This window comes from Pungitius pungitius, chromosome 3, assembly GCF_949316345.1.
Source record: "Pungitius pungitius chromosome 3, fPunPun2.1, whole genome shotgun sequence".
NCBI classification, from domain to species: domain Eukaryota; kingdom Metazoa; phylum Chordata; class Actinopteri; order Perciformes; family Gasterosteidae; genus Pungitius; species Pungitius pungitius.
Genome location: NC_084902.1, coordinates 19,773,944 through 19,796,101, shown reverse-complemented (window position 1 = coordinate 19,796,101; position 22,158 = coordinate 19,773,944). Strand labels below are relative to the sequence as shown.

Below are 22,158 nucleotides of genomic sequence, written 5' to 3'. Positions count from 1 at the left end.
TAAATTCAGAGAATTATACAAAGTAGAAGTCCTATTTTAACAATGTCAAAAGGGTAATCTCTCAATGTTTGAATCACGAATGAAAATTCTTTTCTCAATAAGTCCAAACTATGATTGATGCATGTGTTCAGAACATCTTTTAATGGTCATTTAATTTTAAATATAAGAACAAATTTGGGCACTAAATGCTGTTATGCTATCATAAAACCTAATAACATATATAATTACACAACTAATACCTAACAATGAGTTACATATTAACCTTCCGAACAAAATGTTTGATGCAAAAGATGAAAAAAATATACTTATATATATTATTATTTATCCGATCATACCATTGAATTACACTTTGATCTACTCCCTTCATCATCTTAAATATTACACCATTTAATCCGTTATGTTATGTATTACATTTTTACTTTTTAATCATTCCATTCCAAATTGATGAAGAATGTAGCAAGTCATTATCTGCTATCTCCACCGTAACAACCTCCTTGACCCCCACCAGTCAGGCTTCAAGGTGGGGCATTCCACAGAGACTGCTCTCCTCGCTGTCTCAGAGCAACTCCACACTGCTGGAGCTGGGTCCTCTGTCCTCATCCATCTTGACCTTTCTGCTGCATTTGGCAAAGTAAAACACCAGATCCTTATTTCCTCCCTTCAGGAACTTGGTGTCTCAGGCTCTGCTCTCACCCCTCTCTCATCCTACCTTGAGGGCCGCACTTACCAGGTAACCTGGAGAGGATCTGTGTCAGAACCTTGTCCTCTTACTACTGGAGTTACTCAGGGCTCCGTCCTGGGTCCCCTCCTCTTCTCTATCTACACCCATTATCTCGCTCTGTCATTCGCTCGCATGGTATCTCCTACCACAGCTATGATGACACCCAGCTAATTCTCTCCTTCCCTCACTCAGACACTCAGGTGGTGGCACGGATCTCTGCCTGTCTGACTGACATCTATCTGTGGATGTCCGCTCACCATCTGAAAATCAGCCACGACTAGAGTGAACTACTTCTCTTTCCAAGAAACGGTTCTCCTACCCAGGACCCGATTGTTAACGCCCACTTTGACTGCTAGGAATCTCGATGTGACACTTCCTTCCTACCATGATCAAATACTCAACTCTGCAACTGGTCCAACTCGTCAACTACTTAATTCCATCCTGCATCCCAATCATCAGAGAACTCGGACTTCTACGTCGACCCCGTTACATCCACAGAAGCTCTCGCCGCAAGTTTGTTCTCTTCCACCACGGACATTCCATTCCATCCATCTGGTCACCTGCAGCTCTGTCGCACCGGTCCCACGTCATCAGAATGCTTCACCCACTGGCTCTTATGGGGCTGAACGCACCATCAGGCTGCACAGAAAACCCGGGCCCTTTCTCAATATGCGTTCTTGAGTGGACTTTTGTTTTCGTGGACTCGTGAAACGTCATCAGTTGCAGCCCGAGTACTGTTCCAATTCTAAAGTCCGCATCTGGCCGACAACGGTCATAATACCCGGATGTGACTCGCCCCGCCCATTTTACCGGGCATGCATCGGAGCAGGCTCGTCTGTTCTTGTGAGAGCCAAATATCCCAGAATGCATTTCACCTCAGCAACAGGCAACAGCGACAGATGAAAATAAACACAACTTTGTGTCGAAGTTTTTAAATACTACTTTATTTAAGTAATGTAATTTTATGACTGAAGTTTTGTATAATAGTTTATTTTTTGTTACTGTATCCAACCTCCTCCTCCTAAAATGATAAAGCTAATTATTTTATGACTGATTATATATATGGTGCTCAATATTATATACCATTTACCAAAAGCTTGTTAATAGTAAAATATTTAAGTCAAAAACTAAATTAAAACATATTAGCAAGACCAGCTGACGTGGTGACGTCACCAAGTCAGCTGCTGTTCCAATTGCGGAAATGACCGTTCTCCGTTCTCCCGAACCTGCGAGTCAGGACTCCCGAGTCAGTCTCCCAAGTCTATTCTCGCGGGAACGCCAGTCCGTTCTCGCCGTCTCAGGTATTGAGAAAGGGCCCCGGACTGGACTACAGTGGTTCTGTCGCCCCTTAACTGACCACACGCGCCGCTAACCTGGACATCCTCAGATCTTTCTAGCCTGCCCCCCTCCCACCACCCTCTCGCCATGCCAACTTTGCCCTCCTCAACACCCGATCCCTCAACAATAAAGCCCCTGCCCTTCATGAACTAATCCTTAACAACACTCTGGACTTCCTTCTGCTCACTGAAACCTGGCAACAACCCAATGACTTCTTCTCCCTCAACCAAGCATCCCCCCTGGCTACAACTACATCTGCAAATCCCGCCCCTTCCGTCGTTGAGGTGGCCTCGTCGTTATTTTCAATCAGAACTTCCGGATCACACAACTCACCCTCCCCCCAGTATCATCGTTTGAATATCTCGCCTTCACAGCTCCTTCCTCCATGACAGTCATCCTCATTTACTGGCCACCGAAACAAAATAGCCACTGGCCTCATCTCTCTCTCCGCGTCTGCTGCTACTAGGCGACTTAAACATCCACATGGACTCTCCCTCCTGCAAACTATCATCAGAATTCACCATCTTACTACTTCTCTCTCACCCAACATGTCACATTCCCCACCCATGAAAAAGGACACATCCTCGACCTGGTCTGCTCCACAAACCAACCGGTCCTCAACCTCAATCCATGCCTCTTTCCCCTCTCTGATCACAAATTGATACCGTTCACCATCCCTTCTTCAACCCCACGCCCCCGCCTCTTCAGAGAAATCTCCATCCGCAACCTCAAATCAATTGACCCACACCATCTCTCTGACCTGCTCTCCGCCACTCTCCACCTGGACTCAATCCTCACCTCACGACCTCACAAACCACCTCAACTCCACCTTGTCTACCTCCCTCAACACTCTGGCCCCCCTCAAAACAAAAACTGTCACTTTCAACACCTCTTCACCCTGGTACACACCTACACTCCGGAAAATAAAACAAACTGGCCGCCAACTTGAACGTCTGGCAAAGAAATCATCCCTCACTGTCCATCATGAAACCTATAAACTCCATCTCACTGCTTACAAAGACGCCCTCATTGCTGCCAAATCTGCCTACCTCTCCACCATCCTCACCCACCCCTGCAAAAACCCCAGAACCCTCTTCTCCATACTGAACAACCTCATCAACCCTCGGACCAACACCCTCCCTACCTCTACTCCGGATTTCTGCAACTCATTCCTCCACTTTTTCACTGACAAAATCAAGAACATTTACCAATCTCTATCCCCTGTACCTGAGTTCCCAGGATCTTTATTTGTAAACTATAAATATTTTATAATCAGCATTCTAGTAGTCAGAGAGTTCCTTAACACATGTACATTGGTCTTTGCCTGGAACTATTAGGAAATCTGTTTTTATTGCAATTCAAACTTTAAGAAATGTTTTTTTTTTAACGTGCAATTTTAGGGCTTTTTCTTTGTAGAAATCTCCAAATCTGTACAGTAAAATTATTTAATATTCATCATCCTAGTAGTCAGAGAGGCCCTTAACACAAATTCATTGGTCCTTGTCTAGAAACTATTGAGGAATCTGTTTTTATTGCAGTTCAAATATGGAGAAATTATCTTTTTGAACTTGCAAAAATAGATATGGGGCTTTTACTTTGGAAATCTCTAAAAATGTACAGTAAAAATATTGCATTTATTGTACAAGAGTAGTCAGACTGGTCCCGAACACACATACATCAGTCATTGTCCAGAATCTTTGATTAAATTGTTTTTATTCAATTTACTTGCTCAATACCGTAATTATCAGCATACACGTGCACTAAAATTCAAGCGTCGGCTGAGTTGACCACGGATGAGTGTCGGCTAAAGTGCAAACTGGTAAAGTTTGGTCCGTCATTCCGCCGGATAGCCTGAATCCATTTTCGTCAAACATCACCATCAACAGGAAAGGAAGATTTGGCTGTTTTGGGGAATAACAAGAACAGCCCGGTACGCTACAATAACTTTTTCTCTTTGCTTGCACTATTGGTTTACCGTTGCTCTAATCAGACAGGAAGAAGATTACCACAACGATTTCCGGTAACAAATACGGAAGTTGTGAAAAACGTCCATACGTCGACGTCCAATCACCTGCAAAGAAAAGAGGCACAGAGCAAAGCAAATTATAACAGCACCCCCCTCAGGTAGGGAGGTAAACCGCAACTTTAATATGACGCTCTGAAACATAACAACTATTTCTTATTTTAAATGGAAACGAAACAAAAGCTTGATTGAAAAATACTTAGCAAGTCAAGAACTCAATTCAAATGTATTAGCAAGACCAGCTGACGTGGTGACTTCATAAAGTCAGCTGCTATTACAATTGCGGGAACTACCTTTCTCCGTTCTCCCGAATCCGCTAGTCAGGACTTCCGAGTCCGTCTCCCGAGTCCGTTCTTACGTGCACTGGAAAGGTCTAATAACATAATTTTAAATAATTATATGTAATTTTATTACATTCTTTTTCATGTCATTTTTATATAAAATCACACTATTTCCGTCACGGCACTTTAAGTACAAAGTATTACAGAATATTTGTGAATGCAGACAGCATTCTGTTTGGATCGTACTTTCTGCCGATTCATTAACGCTGAATCGGAAGCCTAACCGGATGCAGAGCTGTCAGTTTTGGACGGACGTTTAAAGCAAATTCTTTACGATATTTTTAAAAATAGATCTTATTCATTTCCAAGCTTCCATAATTTTAAATCAGGTTACCTTCGCGATTAACAAACCGAAAGAAATGTTTCGGTTGAGAAACACTTATTTTGAAAGTCTTAAACAGGGTGTTACGTTTAAAATACAGTCGGCTCAATCCGGTACACAAATCGAAGAAGATGAACATTGCGTTCACAGCACCGAATCCCACGCTACTCTGTGTGGCGCAGTGCAGTGATGTCTGCGCTGCTTTGGCTCGTTGCAGGAGCCCTTTTATTTTACATTCTACTCTATTACAGTGTGTTCAAGGGAGCTACGTTCTCCAGCTCAGTGAAGCTGAATGGGAAGACGATCATTGTTACAGGTAACGAGCCTGAGTTTCTAGTTCCTTGACATGTTAAAACACGTTAGCTTTAAACTCCTGTTTCATATGTTAATATGAATCCCCTTCCGTTAGCTTACAATGTAACTTACTGGCCGACCGACTAAACTCGATACATTCTCTGAAGAAGCATTATAAACGCTGCTTGTTGGCAAAGCCAAAGTTCATCTCCCAGCCGCCAGCTGGTGTCTCAAAGACAAGTTATAATATGGATATAGATATTCCTTTAGAATAAGTCAAATCATCTCGCTAAATGATTCACACTACTGTAACATTTCAGCACTGTTATTTCTTTGGTTAGGTCATTGACCTATTGTTTGATTTGTTTATTTTAATATTTTGTTTTGTGTGATGAAATGTGCATTTTCTACTGCGTTGTTTCTCTACGCCTGTACATATAAATAATAAATAAATTATATAAGGATTTTCAATATGTTTAGTAAAATAACAAGGTATAGATAGACCCGTTCATTTGGAAATACAACCTTAAATGCAATCAGGCTATATAGATAGTAATCACATATAAACAAAATTAAGTTAAAGCGAAGGGAGCCCAACTAATATAATGGAAGAAGAAACACTGTTTTCATTGTTTTGTTGAGTTTGATGGATGCAACTGGTTGTCCCTGCACAGGAAGCCACACTGGTATCGGCAAAGTCACGGCTCTAGATCTGGCAAAGAGAGGAGCCAGGGTGATCCTGGCCTGCCGCAACAAGGACAAAGCTGAGGCTGCTGCTTTCGACATCCGGACAGTAAGTACTGTGTGAGTTCCATAGTCACAGGATGACAATGAGAACTCCAGTTCAGATGCCATTGACTTCTCTGAAAGTTGACTATAAAGCATTAACTTGAGATATACTTAAAATTCATTTATCCTTCCCTCCCCTGCCCACTGGCATAAATCATGATAGAAAGACCTGTCAATACGATTGTGTAGTTGAATCAAATAGTTTGAATTAAAAGTCGGCATTCAATTATTTATGAAAGAAAGATGTATTGTTCTGTCAGACTGCCTTAGCAAGGCGTTCATAGCAAACTGAGTGTAGTATTCACATTGTTTAGTAGTTTTGCTCTAGCATTTCAGGAAGTCTTTTGTTGACCCACACTTAGCCTTGCGGATAGCTTCTGCACATTTGTAATAATGTGGTCGTAATTAAATACTGTTATTTGTCATGTCAGTTTTGGTAGATTTTTGTGTTGCAGCCACTTTATTTTCCTTCAGGAGAGTGGGAACAATCAGGTGGTGTTCATGCAGTTGGATCTTGCAAGTTTAAAGTCTGTTCGCTGCTTTGCTGAAACCTTCCTGAAAACTGAACCCAGACTGGACATCCTTATCAACAATGCAGGTGACGATGCTAATAATGTTGGCGTATCCCTCTGTGGTGCGTTTATTTTCCCTCATATGAGCCCTGTTAAAGGACTCGCTCCTCCACAGCAATGCTGTAAAATGGAGTTAGAAGTAATTGAACAACTGTTTCAGATGTGATAGGTCCAGGACGCACTGAAGATGGTTTTGGCATGGCCCTCGGAGTCAACCACCTGGGTCACTTTCTGCTGACCAACCTTCTCCTGGAGAAACTGCAGCAGTGTTGCCCCAGTCGTGTGGTTACCGTGGCAGCACTTCTGCACCGCTTCGGCACCGCCAACTTCCCCATGCTGTCTTCCAAGAAGGACTCTGTGTCTAGTCAGTCAACCTGGCACAACTTTCGAGCCTACTGCAACAGCAAGCTGTTCAATGTACTCTTCACCAGGGAGCTGGCCAACCAGCTGGAGGGTACCGGTGTCACCTGCTACAGCCTTTACCCAGGCAAGTGCCCTGTGCACATTTTACATAGGAATGATGGCAGAAAATTAAGTGATTCTCAGAATTTACCCCAAAGAGTTGAGAGTGTACACAGACTTCACATGTTTTGACCATTTCTCTTTCCAGGAGTCATCAGCACAGAACTGTGTCGTAGTATGAGCCTGTGGCTGCAGCTGCTTGTGATGCCCTTTGCCAAGCTCTTCTTCCTGGACCCTGAGGGGGGATCCCAGACTACCGTGTACTGTGCACTGCAGGAGGGCATTGAGTCTCTCAGCGGACGTTACTTCTCGAGCTGTGCACTGCAACAAGTGGGAGCCAAGGGAAGAGATGACGCCCTGGCAAGGAAGCTGTGGGAATTGAGCGAGAGGTTAACCGGTTTATCATAGCCTACTGATCACTCTTATCATCATCACAGGTCTCCAGAGTCAGGGGCTTATTGTTGGTTTACTTCTTACTTCTTTTTTCTCAAAATATTATAATAATATTAATATTATAATAATAATCACATCTTACACTTGTGCCTGTTGTTTTTCCTAATGGCAGTTAATCACACGTCACTGTGATTTTCTTGCTACAATTTTATCCAGGGGGGAGTAGAGCACGTTTTTTAGGTAAATGCTGCGTTGGACCAGAAATGTCAAAAGTTCTCTTGATGTTGCAATGACTTTGTGCTGTCTTTGGTTCTAAGTGGACATTACATCTTCTCAATTAATTCAGCGGCATGTGCTTTATTTATACTATGCAATCTTTTTGTGGATCAGTTTTTATGACGAAGGGGGAATAGTGTCAGCTAAAGTTTGGCTAAAGGGCCAGAATTCACCACAGTGAAAATAAACATAAAACCTTACCTTGTTCACCCAGTCCGTTATTCCATTGTTCCCACGTGTGTCACAGTGTTGCCAGGGGTCAAGGTCCTCTTATATTAACACTTTGGTGAGGAAAGCTTGTCAGCATCCCTACCACCTCCAACGTTTTAGGGACTTCAGGCTGCTCCTCAAGTCTTTCTCAACATAGAGTTCATCCTCACAGGCAGCATCAACGGCTGGTTCAGGAACAGCACTCAGCGGGATTAGAACGCCCCATCATACGGTGTGGCATTTATACCAGGAGGTGGGAAAGATGCCTGATGCGACCGTAAAAGACCAGCCCTTGCCCTGCCCCCCGCCCCAACAGAACAGAGAGGTTGAGGAACAGTTTCTTCACTTTCCTATAATACCATCAAGTAATACTATTTGATCTATTCTTTTTTTGTGTGATTGTGACCCTTTCCGTGTTAGAGATGCTACTTGTTCTATCCTGTGGCAACACAAAATTGGTTCAGACAAGAACACAAATAATAGCAGCGTGTACATGGCTTCATGTTTCCGTCTTTTTCAACAGGTTTTGGCAGTGTTTGACAAAATGATAGACGGATGCGCATGTGCTGGATTCTCCCATTAAAGCTTGCTAACTGAGGAAACTGGTGCACACATATAAAACAAGACAACAGTCAAAATCCAGGTTAAAGCACCTGTCAATGATGCTTAGTTAAACTCACACCAACCAAGGAACTTCTGAGTAACTCATACACAGCCATAGTGGACCAATCTGGTGGCCAAGGCAAGATTTTAGCTGGTGCTTTGAATCACAGGCAATTTCACCACCATTTAGTCATCATTTAGTTCATACAACCACATGGAAACTACCCAGCTTTGTGTTTTGAGATCAAGCTATGCAGTCCATACTCACGAAAAAAACCCAGGACATAAGGTCTATTAAATAAGTGAAAACCCTACCCCATCATATATAATATCTGTCTCAAAAGCTACTAGAGATGGGTTTACTCTCCTGAAATGGTCAAGTAAAATGATCAGAATCCACTGGAATTGTCTTTGCCCGTGGATCCACAGGAGGGCAGTAGTGTAGCACAGTTCTAATAACAACAAAGCGCGACTCTTCATGCTGTGCCTTGGCAGTTGTTGCTTGGAGCAAGGTTGTTGAGGACCTTAACCCAGCAGACCTATGGATTCTGTTCATTATGAGCACTGATTATTAACACGAGTAGCCATGAAAGTCGGGTCACTAGTGTGTGTTAGGAGAGGTGCTCTTGTAATTACTCAGTAGGACATTCTTCTGCTCAGACTCTCCTTTAACCTCGGTGTTGGTGGGGAGGAACACACTTCCATGATCGATTCCTATCTCCTGTGGCCTTCTCCCCCCTCTGCTGTATGCTGAAAGGACCTGTGATACACTTTAATCCTCTCTGAGGAACAGCTTTATTGGTAATATAGTCTCTATCCAGTAACAACTCAGCACTTCTTCTCCCTTGCTGCAGAACACAGTTAACAGCCTCAATCTCAGACATCATAATTTCATGCACTAAACAATTTGGAGATTGTGGGTCCATTTTGCTTCCATCACATGTCTTCTTTCAGATTTGAGGAATTTTTTAGCTTTCTCTATATGCATCTGCGGATTCCTTTTAAATTGACTTAAGGAAGTCGAAATTATGAGGTAAAAAATTATGACTTAATTGCTCCTTCGAAGTTTGGTAGAATGACTTTCCAAACCCTATTGGCGATTTTTTGTCAAAAGCGACCAACGACAAATCAGCGACCTTATCTGGTTTATTGGAGACTCGGAAATACCGAAGATAATTTAGACCCCACTAAAAGCGGACCACTGTAGGTCAGACGTCCCTGTCCCTCCCTGTTTGTTATGACGTGTGGAGTGAGTGGGTGCAAGTGTCCGTAGAACGTTTACAGTTTGGTAAAGTTGGCAAGATATTCACAGATTCAGACTTCCCGGTTCAAGGGACACCTCACTGTGACTGTAGTGACGTCAACAACCAGCTGCAAGGAGCTTGCGCATGCGCATATCTTAAGTCATTATTTTGACTTTTTAAATAATAATTTCGACTTTCTTAAGTCCCTGTCTAATGTTTGACTCTGCTGTTCTCACTACCCGGACTGCCGTGGGATCCATGCAGAAATCTCAAAAACATCTTACAACCTCAGCATTACATTACATGTCATTTAGCTGACGCTTTTATCCAAGCGACGTACAATAAGTGCATTTCCACATAGAGATACAAACTCAGAAGAACAAGTAACAAGAAAGTACATTTTTCATCAAATAAGCGGTTTCAAAACATGTTATAGAAAAGTGCCATTATAAGTACAATTTAAGTGCTACCATTTGTTAGTGCTACGGTTTGCTAGTGTTTTAGTCAAGGTAGAGTCTAAAGGTGTGTCTTGAGTTTTCGACGGAAGATGTAGAGGCTCTCTGCAGTCCTGATGTCATCGGAGAGCTCATTCCACCATCTCGGAGCCAGGACAGCGAAGAGTCGCGATCTCGCCGAGTGCTTTTCTCTCAGTGAGGGAGGAACAAGCAGCTTGGCAGATGCAGATCGGAGTGTGCGGGTTGGGATGTAGGGTTTCACCATGTCCTGGATGTAGACTGGTCCCGATCCATTCACAGCATGGTACGTCAGTACCAATGTTTTGAACTGGATGCGGGCAGCCGCTGGTAACCAATGAAGAGAACGGAGAAGTGGTGTGGTGTGTATTTCGGAAGGTTGAAGACCAGTCGAGCTGCTGCATTCTGGATGAGCTGCAGTGGTCGAATGGCGGTACCTGGGAGACCTGCCAGGAGAGAGTTACAGTAGTCAAGGCGTGAGATGACAAGAGCCTGAATCAGTACCTGCACCGCCTTCTGAGTGAAAAGGGGTCGTATTCTCCTGATGTTGTAGAGCGTGGATCTACAGGATCGTGTCGTCGCTGCGATGTTGGCAGTTAGGGAGAGTTGGGAGTCAAGTGTCACGCCGAGGTTCCTGGCATTCTTAGTGGGCGTTAACACGGAGTCGCCGAAGTTAACAGTCAGGTCCTGAGTGGGCGAGTTTTTTCCAGGGAAGAAAAGTAGTTCGGTCTTGTCGGGGTTGATCTTCAGGGGATGAGCGGACATCCACTGGGAGATGTCAGTCAGACATGCAGAGATCCGTGCCGCCACCTGAGTGTCCGAGTCGGGGAAGGAGAGAATTAGTTGGGTGCGAGCGAATGACGGAGCCAAGGGAGTTGGTGTAAATTGAGAAGAAGAGGGGACCCAGGACGGAGCCCTGAGGAACTCCAGTAGTAAGGGGACAAGGTTCCGACACTGATCCTCTCCAAGTTACCCGGTAGGTGCGACCATCAAGGTAGGATGAGAGAAGGGAGAGCGCGGATCCTGTGACACCAAGCAGGGCCGGCGCTAGCCATTTGGGTGCCCTAAGCACAAATGCTTGGTGGTGCCCCCCCAACCAACGAACCAACCACCACCACCACCAAAGGAATAACAACCATTCAGAATGTCTTAGTTAGGTTCTCTTTATTCCCCAAATAACTTCTAAACATAAATAATTTACATAAACAAACATGAAAAGAAATAAATTATATAAAAGATAAAATTATAAATTATAAATACCAAATTACTAAAAACACAGATTTGGAACTGAACATTGTAAACGCAGAAAGTATTCAAGTATATAACCGTGGAAGTAATAATGTGCACATTTCTTCAGTAAATAATATACATAAGTACAAATAATAATAATAAAGTGCAAACTGCACAGTAGAATTTACTTTACCATCTCTATAAAAGAGACCATTCTGCTATCCGATAGAACAATATTACAAACATTTTCACTACTATCAGTTGTCAAAGGCCCTACAGAGGCACACGCCTGCATTTCCTAGCTGCAAAATCAGCTATCAGGTCATATGACAGTTTCTGAGCCACGTCCCCATTGATGCTGACAGCCAGACCACTTAAACGTTCCTGCCCCATTGATGAGCGCAGGTACGTTTTGATTAGTTTGAGCATTGAAAAGCTTCGCTCAGCAGAGGCAACTGTGACAGGGAGAGTCAGTACAATACGAAGAGCAAACCACAGATTGGGATATGCCTCTTGCAAAAACGTTAATGATAACATAAAAAACAAATGATAACAGAAACGGTAACAGAAACTTGGGGCGGGCCGCGGACGAGTACCGAATACGGCCCACCGGCGATCCGTGCGGACATTATGAGCGCGAGTACATGTGGGCAGCCGGCCGCCCGGTGTTAAATACGCGTCCTTCTAATTATGGTGGAAATGTCTTTATTTATGTCATGGAAATACGATGTCCAGGTCCAAAGTGAGAACTTGAATTATGATGCAGTTAGGTCATAAGGCACTCTAATCCTTCCAAATATTTATTCTATGGTTGATCGACTTTTCACGTTCAATGAGATTTAACGATCTGTTACGACCGGTTTATTCGGGACCCAGATGCGGATACCGAGATGGCAGGATCGGTGGAAAAAATAATGTTTATTCTTTGTAGGGCGATATTCAGTGCAATCTGTTTTGGTGGGGCACTCGTAGGGCGGCGATGTTGCCGGTAGATCCACTGGGTTGGAAAAATGGAAAAAACACATTGGGTTAGGTACAGCGTTGACCTGACCTGATCTTTGTACTTCAAGGAGCCGAGAGTATATCTACCACTCTGGTGGCGAAATCTGGCGATGAGACCACTGGAACCTGGGGTCATCTGCCGTTGATGAGGGTCTTCACTCAGTAAGTCAGTGGTGTAAGTGTGGATGCATGCATGAAGAGAATAGTTCAAACACAACTGAAATAACGCATGGAGACTACAGCCGGCGCGAAGGTCGGGACTGCCTCCTCTCGAGTCCCCCTTTCAACTGGCAGGAGCATGGCATATATAGACCTCAGGAGACACCGGGCCCAGGTGCTCTCCAGTAGCCATCAGGACAATGCCCCTCCCAGGCTCACATGTAGGGTACAGTTAGGTAGGCACACCATCCACTACTCATTATGTGTGTGGGGCATCACACATACACACACGCACACCCACACCCACCTAGAGAACCCCGGGAGTATAGCTGGCATCACGGTGGCACCGTGACACAATCGTCACCAGTGGCGGCTGGTCCATAGAGGGCAATGGTGCGTGGCCCCACCATGAGCGACGAAAAAAAAAAAAATTATTGATTTTTGTTGTTTTAAAAAAATATATGCTTTTCTTGCACATCCTCTGCGCTTGTCCTCTGCGCTTGCACATTCCGAAAGCGGCATTTCTAAGAAGCAGTTAGCCCAGGGCTCTCTACTTTTAAAAAAAACCTTGGAGTGTCATTTTGTTGGCTGACAAGGGGTCGCGGATGCTACAGTCGACGGGGGTTGAGGTGGGGGGAGGGGGGGGGGGGGGGCTCAATTTATGGTTCAAAAGGCTTGCAAGTGTTGCAAAGCAATTCACCGCAAGAAGACTAAGTGGAATAACGTTTTTTTTGTCGAAGACGACCAAGAGAATGTCATCTCTGTCTGGAAGTCATTAGTTTATTTATTTATAAGAGACTTTTTTGCCCCATGCATCGCCACTGCTGCTCTTCCGCTTTTGCGGAGATCTGCGTCCTGTGGTGGAAGACGTTGCACAGACAATCGTAAAGTAAGAAACAAAGGCTCCGAGTCAAATATGTCTTTCTCCGTTTATTTCCTTGCAAGGGAAAAAAGGTCACAACAGCTACGTTCTCTGCAGACTGTCATGAACCTCCTTGCCCCCTAACAGAACGAGGCAGTTCTTATACCCAAGTTCAGTTATCGGTGGCGTCAACAGAAACCTTGACCACCTTGTTGAGTCTCTACAGCCAGGATACTGGGGACATCTAATCCATGTAAGACACATCAGTTCTTTGACCATGGACTCGCCATCCCAACACTTGAAAACAAATCTGGTTACACACATATGACCTACTTTGTTTAGTCTCTAGAGCTAGGACGCTGGGGACATTTATCAGTGTGGAACACTTCAGCTCTTATACCATGGCATTTCCATCTCAGCACTTGCAATTAATAAACTGGTTATACAAATGAAGCATTTAGAAGAGTTACATATAATTTTGCCATTACATTCCACTCTTTTGATTATATAATGATCGCACACTATGCATCAATTTAGGATGCCTACTCTAAAACATTTACGATCTGATATTTACCACATCAAATATCATAAACATGTACAACCGGACATCGCTCACAAAACTTGGCCTGTCACAGAACAAAAACTCCCTACAAAAACCCTCCAAAATGGGGGGAAAATAGAAAGAAATCTGTTAAGAGAAGAAAAGACTGGAAACCTTCTCCCAGGATTGAGCATTACACCACGGATGTCATGTGTACAGTATAACCATTTACTTATAGGAAAATAAAAAAAATGTTTATCACAATACTGGAACTTAATCTAAGTACAATCACACAATATAGAAATAATATGTGGAAAAACCTCTGTCAGAAAAATTCTCACACCTTCATTTATCAGATGATCCAGAACACAATGTACCTCTGTCCAAGAGAGGACAGACTTTCTCTCGTACTACGATGGAACAACTAAACTAATTGAATGATTGCATAAAACCAAGACATAAAAGGAGAATTTCACATGGATCACTTTGATGTGTGTATAAAAAAACATAGCTTACAACATGCTGTCTACTATTTCTGCCAATACAGAAAATAGCTTTATTTATCATTTCATATTCAAATAAGGCCATTGAGGCCTCGATACAATCGGTCAGGGGATCGAGATGATCTCCCCCATTATGCTGCAGTTTTTCCCCATTTCTCATCTTCTAGTGTGGTGTGGTGGGAGGTTGGCGGTACCGAGGGAGATCACAGCAGGTGGCGAAGCGGAGTCCAGTTCAGGATCCACTGGAACATGTTCCTCAAATGATAAAAATAATAACAACAAAGTTCAGTCAGTCATCTTCTATGAATTTTAGAGATTCTTTTTTTGACTTTTATTTTACAGTTTCTTCCCCAATTATCTTTCTTATTTAGGAATTGTGCTTCGGTTAAAATATATATATATATATATATATATATATATATATATATATATATATATATATATATATATATATATGCATGCGTCTATGTATCCATTTCTATTTCTGTTACCATTAATCCAACAAAACCTTAATACTTGTAAGTCCAATCATGGTCTAGGTGGCATCATTGCTCACCAATCCCTGCGTTGCAGATCCACCACTGAGCTCCATCCTACAGACCCTTCTAAACCCCCGGGGGTTATTAATCCCCTCTAAAAGTGACCCTAATGGCTTCCACTTGGGTTCTTCACTGGTTCCAGCTAGGTGACCTTATTGTACTCACCTCCCTGGTTCCCCAGCCACGCCTCGGAGGAGTCTGGTAGCTGCAAATCTGAGTCATCAGCAGTGCAATCCCCTGCAGGCAATTGGCTCAACTTCTTACATCTTATCCATTTATATAAATTTTATTTTTGCTTGTGTATTTTTAATCAAATTTTACATTATCTTATTTTTCCCTTAAATCGCAGAAACCATTAAGACACATTACTCTATGTGTGTGACATATGTGGCAATAAATGACTCCTGATCCTGCATGAGGTGGATCCAGGATGGTCTCTCTCTGCTTGTTGATTGTTGGTGTGCTCGGTTTATGTCAGGCTCTTTGTGGCCTTCACGACCCGATAAGGAAGCGTCTGTGGAGGAAAAACATTGCGCAGAAAACGTAATCTCTTTTCTTCTGTTTTTTCTGCTTTGTTTTCTCCCATTTGTACATTTCCTTTAACAAATGGTTTTAGCTTGGTAATATGAGTAAAATAATAACTTCCATTATCCAATAGTTCAAAAGTTACAGCCCTCTAATGCTACTTGTGACTTAAGCATAAAGGAGCTACATTGTATCCAATTATTTTCTGTCCATTATTTTCTTAATTTAAATTTTATGGCACCATTTATTCAATCAGTCCTGCTGACTGTGGATAAAAACAGCAAATTATTATTTAAATTCTTCCCAAAAGTAGAAATCAGATACGTTGTTACTTTGTTCACGTAGTGTGTTCTTCCAGTTTCTCAACTGTCAGTCTATTTTCTTCTGAGTTTTCCTTTTTTGTCTTTGTTAAAACATTAACATCTCATTTATGATGGTCAGACAATATTCCTTTTCTTTACCTTGATTTAGTTCAATAGTCCATACTAATGTTTTCTCGTAATTTAAACCTTGGGATTGTGTCCTTCACAATCAATGCATGGCCAAAAATGTTATAAGTAATTTAACAGCTAAATGCTCCACAGCCTTCCCATCCCTCCTGTTGAGCATGTGTTAATTTAACACAGCTCAAAATAACCAAATCTCCATATTGCGGCTAAACTAGATCCAAACGGACCAACTCGTTTGAAAGCCGCAGTGGGCTAAGGCGGGGGAGCTGAACTTGTTTACGCGCACAAATAACCTCTGTCCACACACTTGTTCCGGTTCTCTCTGTTTATTTTCTCTATAGCTTTTCCATGATCACCGGGTTATACGGGGTCCATGAGGTGTGCGTGTCGCGAAGTGAGGATCGCGTAGTGCGTAGTGCGGTACACAAAGAGTCGCCTTCCCCCTGTCACGGTTTGGTCTCTCTTCCTGTTTTAGTTTCAGGTTTCATGTTCCTTGTGGTCCTGGGTTAACTTCACTTCCTGTCTTGTCCTGTGATTGCCTGAGTGTTTCCACCAGTGTCCAATCACCTGCACCTCCCTTGTGTATTTAAGCCCCGTGTGCCTGTTGTCCCTTGTCGCGTCATTGTCTATGTCTACCCATCGTTGGTGCACGTTCTTTTGGCTCGTGTTCGTTTTTGTGCAAAATAAAGAGCACATTCCGGAAATCGGAATCCTGCGTTTTAGTCCTGCCTGCCTGCCTTCAACCTGCACCCTCGACACCTGACACCCCCGTCCTCACCCCACGCCAAACTGAACCCGCACGGGTGTCAGGTAGGGTTTAATTAGGCATCTCCTTGCGCACTACACACGCCCACCGCTACACCCATGTCCCATAACAACCAATAAACAAAACATCAAATCGAACAAACCAACAACCCACAAAGTGTAACATTTATAAAAGGCAAAATATTGTAGCGTGTCTGAAGTTCCAAAATGTATATGGTTCTGTTACTGGTAGTGTTGCTTGGGCCAGGGTTGGGGTGCCGCCCCTTCCGGGGTTTTGGGCGCGAATGTTGCGGGTCGGGTGTGCTGGAAGACCTGTGTTTGGTTGGTGTGAAGCAGAATAAACCCAATTCATCATAAACCTGGCTCCTTATTGGCACGAAACGCTACAACTGGTGTCAGAAGTAAACTTAATCTAATCCTGATAACGTGGTCGACCGCTCGGGCTTTGGCGGACTACGGTTGGAGGACACTTTGTCCTGTGGAAATGGAGCGTTCCTTTGGCAGAGGTTTCCGTGTTAAGAAGGAGGAAGAGGACAGCGAGTACGGATATCCGCGTCATGTTCAGGTGATGGGAGGGCAGCGTTTTGCCGTGGACAGTCTAGGGGGAGAGATGGAGCGTGCGTTGCAGCCGCCAACGTCCGCTGCGGGTCCTGGGTTAGCGACGGCTAGCGCTGAAGCTAGCTGCGCGGCGCGGAAAAAATTGCCGCCCGGGAACGTGCATAGACAAAACGTAAACAAAGATGGCGGCGCCCATGGACCGCGAGTGCCGGTGGGCATAAAAACGCCGAAATATGCGGGGAAGTCTGACTGGGAGGCTTTTCATGCTCAGTTCGAACTTTTAGCTCGTGCAAACAGCTGGTCAGATGAACAGAAAGCCCTCCAGCTCGCCCTTTGTTTGACGGACGATGCGCTGTCTTGCCTGCTGCTGTTGGACCCGAGTGAGAGGGATAATTACGGAGCCCTGACTAGTGCTCTGGGGCGCCGGTTTGGACTGTTTGGACTTTTTGCGGGAGCAAGGCTGTCAGTTAGACCTGGGGAAAGCCACACTGAGTTTTAGTGGTGGGCAGGTGGTGCATATGAGACCGGTGGATCCCCAGTGCGCAGCTACACATGCAGCCGGGCCTCACAGGTGCTGTGGGGGGGAAGGGAAACAGACAAGGGCAGCCAGGTCGTACCTGTCGGCGCCTCGGCTTGACCCTGAGCTAACCACCCGTAGCCTGGACTCTCCTGTCGGCTGTAGGCTGACACCGTCTGCGGTGGAGGGCTGTGAGAGTCTGCATGAGAGCGAAGCGAAGAGGATGACAGCTCTGCGCGAGGTCTGAGGCAAAGAAGTGCAGGGGACTTGGATGCTGAGAAGCAGGAGCGACTATGGCAGCTGCTGTTGGAGTTCCGCGACTGTTTTTCATGTAACGAGGAGGAGCTGGGACAGACCTCTCTCGTTCAGCACACAATTGACACGGGTGATGCTGCGCCTATACGGCAGCGCCCACGTCGCCTTCCCCTGGGCCGGCAAGATGCAGCGGAGCAGGCTTTGGAGAAAATGCAGCGAGCCGGCATAATAGAACCCTCTGAGAGCCCCTGTGCATCACCAGTCGTGATGGTGCCGAAGAAAGGGGGTGAGTGGCGCTTCTGCGTGGATTATAGGAGGCTTAATGACGTCACCAAGAAGGACTCCTACCCCCCTTCCACGCGTGGATGAATGTCTGGACCTAGTGGCTGGCTCTTCCTGGTTCTCGTCCTTGGACTTGAGGAGCGGCTATTGGCAGGTCCCCCTGGCCGAAGAGGCCCGTCCCAAGACCGCGTTCTGCACTGGAAAGGGGCTGTGGCAGTTTAAAGTGCTCTGTTTTGGACTGTGTAACGCGCCTGCCACATTCGAACGCTTAATGGAGAGTGTGTTAGCTGGGGTTCCACACACAGAGTGCCTGGTGTATTTAGATGACATTCTGGCCCATGGCAACTCATTTGATTCGGCTATGGCCGCACTGCGCAAAGTTATGGAAAGGATCAAGGGGGCTGGACTGAAGTTACACCCGGACAAATGCAGGCTGCTGTGCAGGGAGCTGACCTTTCTGGGGCACCGAATAGGCAGCGAGGGTATCGGCACAGTGGAAGAAATGGTGCGTGCCATACATGAGTGGCCCACCCCGACAGAGCCACTCATGTATGGCATGTAAGTTACATGGCATGTAAGTTTTTTAGGTTTAGCTTCCTATTACAGGAAATTCGTGCGGGGATTTTCAGGCATTGCTGCCCCCCTGTACAGGCTACTGCAGAAGGATCAGCCCTTTGTGTGGGCAGATTTGCATTCAACACCCTCCAGGAGGCTCTGTCAAGCGCACCCGTCCTGGCAGCCCCTGAGCCCGAAGTGCCTTTTGTTCTGGACACAGATGCCAGCGGCGATGGAGTGGGGGCAGTCCTATCACAGGCATGGCCGGAAGGGGAGAGGGTTGTGGCCTACTACAGCAAAGCCCTGAATAAAGCTGAGCGGCGGTATTGCGTCACACATAGGGAGTTGCTTGCTGTCGTCTTTGCTGCACGGCATTTTAAGTACTACCTGTGTGGCCGCCCCTTCACTGTACGCACTGATCATGCCTCACTACAGTGGCTGATGACATTCCGAGAGCCGGAGGGACAGTTGGCTGGAGGAGCTGCAAGGCTCGTAGCTCAGCGTGGTTCACCGCGCTGGAGAACGGCATGGCAACGCTGACGCACTGTCCCGTCGACCCTGCACTGAAGACGGCTGCCGGTATTGTGACCGCAGAGAGGCCAGAGAACAGCAGCTGGTTCTGGGGCCAAACAAGCGGGACAGAGAAGAGTGTGAAGATACTGGCATGGCTTGTAGAGAGCTGCTGGTGGTGGACAGTGCTACCTGGGCCGCTGAACAGCAACAAGACCCGGATATGCAGCCTGTGATGCTGTGGGTGGAGGCGCGGCAGCGGCCACCCTGGGAGGAGGTGGCAGCTCTCTCCCCATGGACAAAAGGGCTGTGGGCTAAATTTAATGCTTTGCAGCTGGTTGACGGGGTCCTTCAGCGAGCATGGTTAGAGCCAGCATCGGGAGAGAAAAAGTGGCAGACGGTGGTGCCCAGAGGGATGCAGGGGGCTGTTCTCAAGGCCATGCATGGCTCTGCAGGCTCTGGTCACTTTGGGGTGACCAAAACACTCCGCCGGGTCCGTCAAGCCTTCTATTGGGGGCGGCTGAGGAGAGACGTTGAGGACTTTTGTCGGTGCTGTGATGTCTGCACTGCTCGCAAAGGACCACCGGGCCAGTCCAGGGCTCAGCTGCAGCAGTTCCCAGTGGGGGAGCCCATGCAGCGGCTGGGGGTAGATGTGCTGGGGCCTCTCCCACTCACAGACAGAGGCAATCGCTACATACTCGCTACTGTGGATTATTTCACTAAATGGCCTGAGGCCTATGCCATTAAGGACCAGGAGGCCGAGACCATTGTTGATGCCCTAGTGGAGGGGATAATCAGTAGGCTGGGGGTGCCAGAGTCAATCCATAGCGATCAGGGGAGAAATTTCGAATCAAAGATTTTCGTGTACACCTCTGGGCATAACAAAGACCCGTACAACACCACTCCACCCCCAGAGTGATGGATTAGTGGAAAGATTCAACCGGACTCTGGGCGAACAGCTATCTATCCTGACTGCCGACCATCAGCGCGATTGGGATATGCACTTGCCCCTGGTCCTGATGGCGTGTCGCACTGCAGTCCATGACTCCACTTCATGCACACCGTCCCTCCTCATGTTGAGCAGAGAGTTGAGGACGCCAGCGGAGCTAGCCTTTGGACGACCACCGGATGCACCGCGGGTCCCTGCGGGCCCAGACTACGCCAGGCGACTACAGGACCGCCTAGACTCGGCACATGCGTATGCCCGCAGGCAAATGCGTAGTGCGGGCGTGCGGCAGAAAAGAAATTATGATGTCCGTGCCAAGGGCCGACACTTCGCGGCTGGGGAGCTGGTTCAAAAGTGGTAAATTGCCTCCATAGCGCCCCCTGGAAGTTTTCAACGAAGCAGAGCTGGCACCCTGTTGACCAACAAGTACGGTGATTTTTGAACAAATGTATTACAGGCACACTAAAAAAAAGTCTCTGGCGACCATGCTCTAAAACAAACAGGAAGGGGGGTCCAACCCGTTACTAGCATGGGGTACCTAATAAAGTGGCCGGTGAGTGTATATATGTGTATATATATGTATCTATGTAATATAAGATAATTCCATTAATGAGAAATGAATAATACTGAGCATATGTATACATATATGTATACATGTGTGTGTGTGTGTGTGTGTGTGTATATGTATATGTATATATATGTCTATATATATGTTTATATATCATTGCGTTGATTAATTTGTCTGTTTTATTAACAAAGATACTGTACATTTGCTGATGTGATTAAAATGGAATCTTAAAGGCATTCTTAATAGCTTTAGATCTGCAGGTGAACCGGTCCGGAGGGCAGGCCCACGCCAACCTTCCAGGTTTAACCACCGAGGCTCTCAGTAGTATTTGATTCACACTGTGATTGCAGTGAATGAATTTTGTTTTGTATAGAATAAACATTGAGTTGATTTTAATTGAACCTTCCATTCTATTGTATTTTAATGTTGGACCCTGGGCCAGACTGGCTTGCTTGACGAGTAAGTTTAAACACGATTCCAACACCAACAGTGCAAACAAGGTTTCTCCAGTGAAGACCAGCTTTCGATGTGTGACAAATTACTGCACATTACTGCATCAGAATTAGTTTGCAGGTGCAAATCTAAGTTGTATTAATTAGAATTTTTTCCATCTGTCTTGAAGATATTTTAATTACTCCTGCCTGTGACCCACTGTGTCTGGAGCATACTAAGCTGCCATGCAGGGAAGAGAACTATTTTAAAAGCCTCTTTTGCATACATTTAGTCATAGCATGGAATTACACCACTCTCATTCTTTTGCAATTTGCAATAAGCAAAATAAAATGCTACTTGCTGAGAAGAGACTATAAAACCGCAGCATACCAACTATTAATTAGACATAAATGATTCTGTTTTGATGGTTGCTATGGGAACAAATTGCCAATTAGCTCTGCTAAAAATGCTTTTGGCCGTCATACATCCATCCAGTCACAATAGCTTTATTCCTGGATGACTCTCTTTGATTACTGCAACACATCCATGGTCCATTAACAAATATGTCTAGTTTTTAATTATACTATTTATGGCTTGAAAGTGGCCTAAGAAATGAAGATTTCACAGATGAAAATTATCAATGTTTTGATTGGATCTTCCTCACAGTTCTTACAAGAATGTATGTTCTAACTGTAACTACTCATAAATGAGATTGAACAATGACCGCCATCTTGGTCTTGACCGAAAGACTGAGTAATGCCATTATATCCTCACCACCAAAAAACAGTCCACTAAAAGCATCCAGGTGAACACCTCACCTCCTCTTGCCTTGACTGCCCTAGTCCATCAAGGTTTTAAAAGATGGTGATGGTCATCGTTTAATCTCATAGCCGCATAGT

At 45.1% G+C, this 22,158-nt stretch overlaps 1 protein-coding gene across 1 annotated transcript; it reads left to right on the top strand.

The window, feature by feature from the left end:
- Positions 1-4,815: 4,815 nt before the first annotated feature.
- dhrs13a.3 (dehydrogenase/reductase (SDR family) member 13a, duplicate 3) lies at positions 4,816-7,751 on the top strand. Its single transcript, XM_037478912.2, has 5 exons — positions 4,816-5,061; positions 5,714-5,832; positions 6,303-6,426; positions 6,561-6,887; positions 7,011-7,751. The coding sequence occupies exons 1-5, from the start codon at positions 4,935-4,937 to the stop codon at positions 7,268-7,270; spliced, it is 957 nt and encodes a 318-aa protein (XP_037334809.1). The 5' UTR covers positions 4,816-4,934; the 3' UTR covers positions 7,271-7,751.
- Positions 7,752-22,158: the final 14,407 nt, after the last annotated feature.

Coding starts and splice junctions, on each gene's coding strand:
- dhrs13a.3 (XM_037478912.2), top strand. CDS start 4,935: ATGTCTGCGCTGCTTTGGCTCGTTGCAGGAGCCCTTTTATTTTACATT. Junction 5,062..5,713: donor GAAGACGATCATTGTTACAG/GTAACGAGCCTG, acceptor GTCCCTGCACAG/GAAGCCACACTGGTATCGGC. Junction 6,427..6,560: donor CATCCTTATCAACAATGCAG/GTGACGATGCTA, acceptor CAACTGTTTCAG/ATGTGATAGGTCCAGGACGC.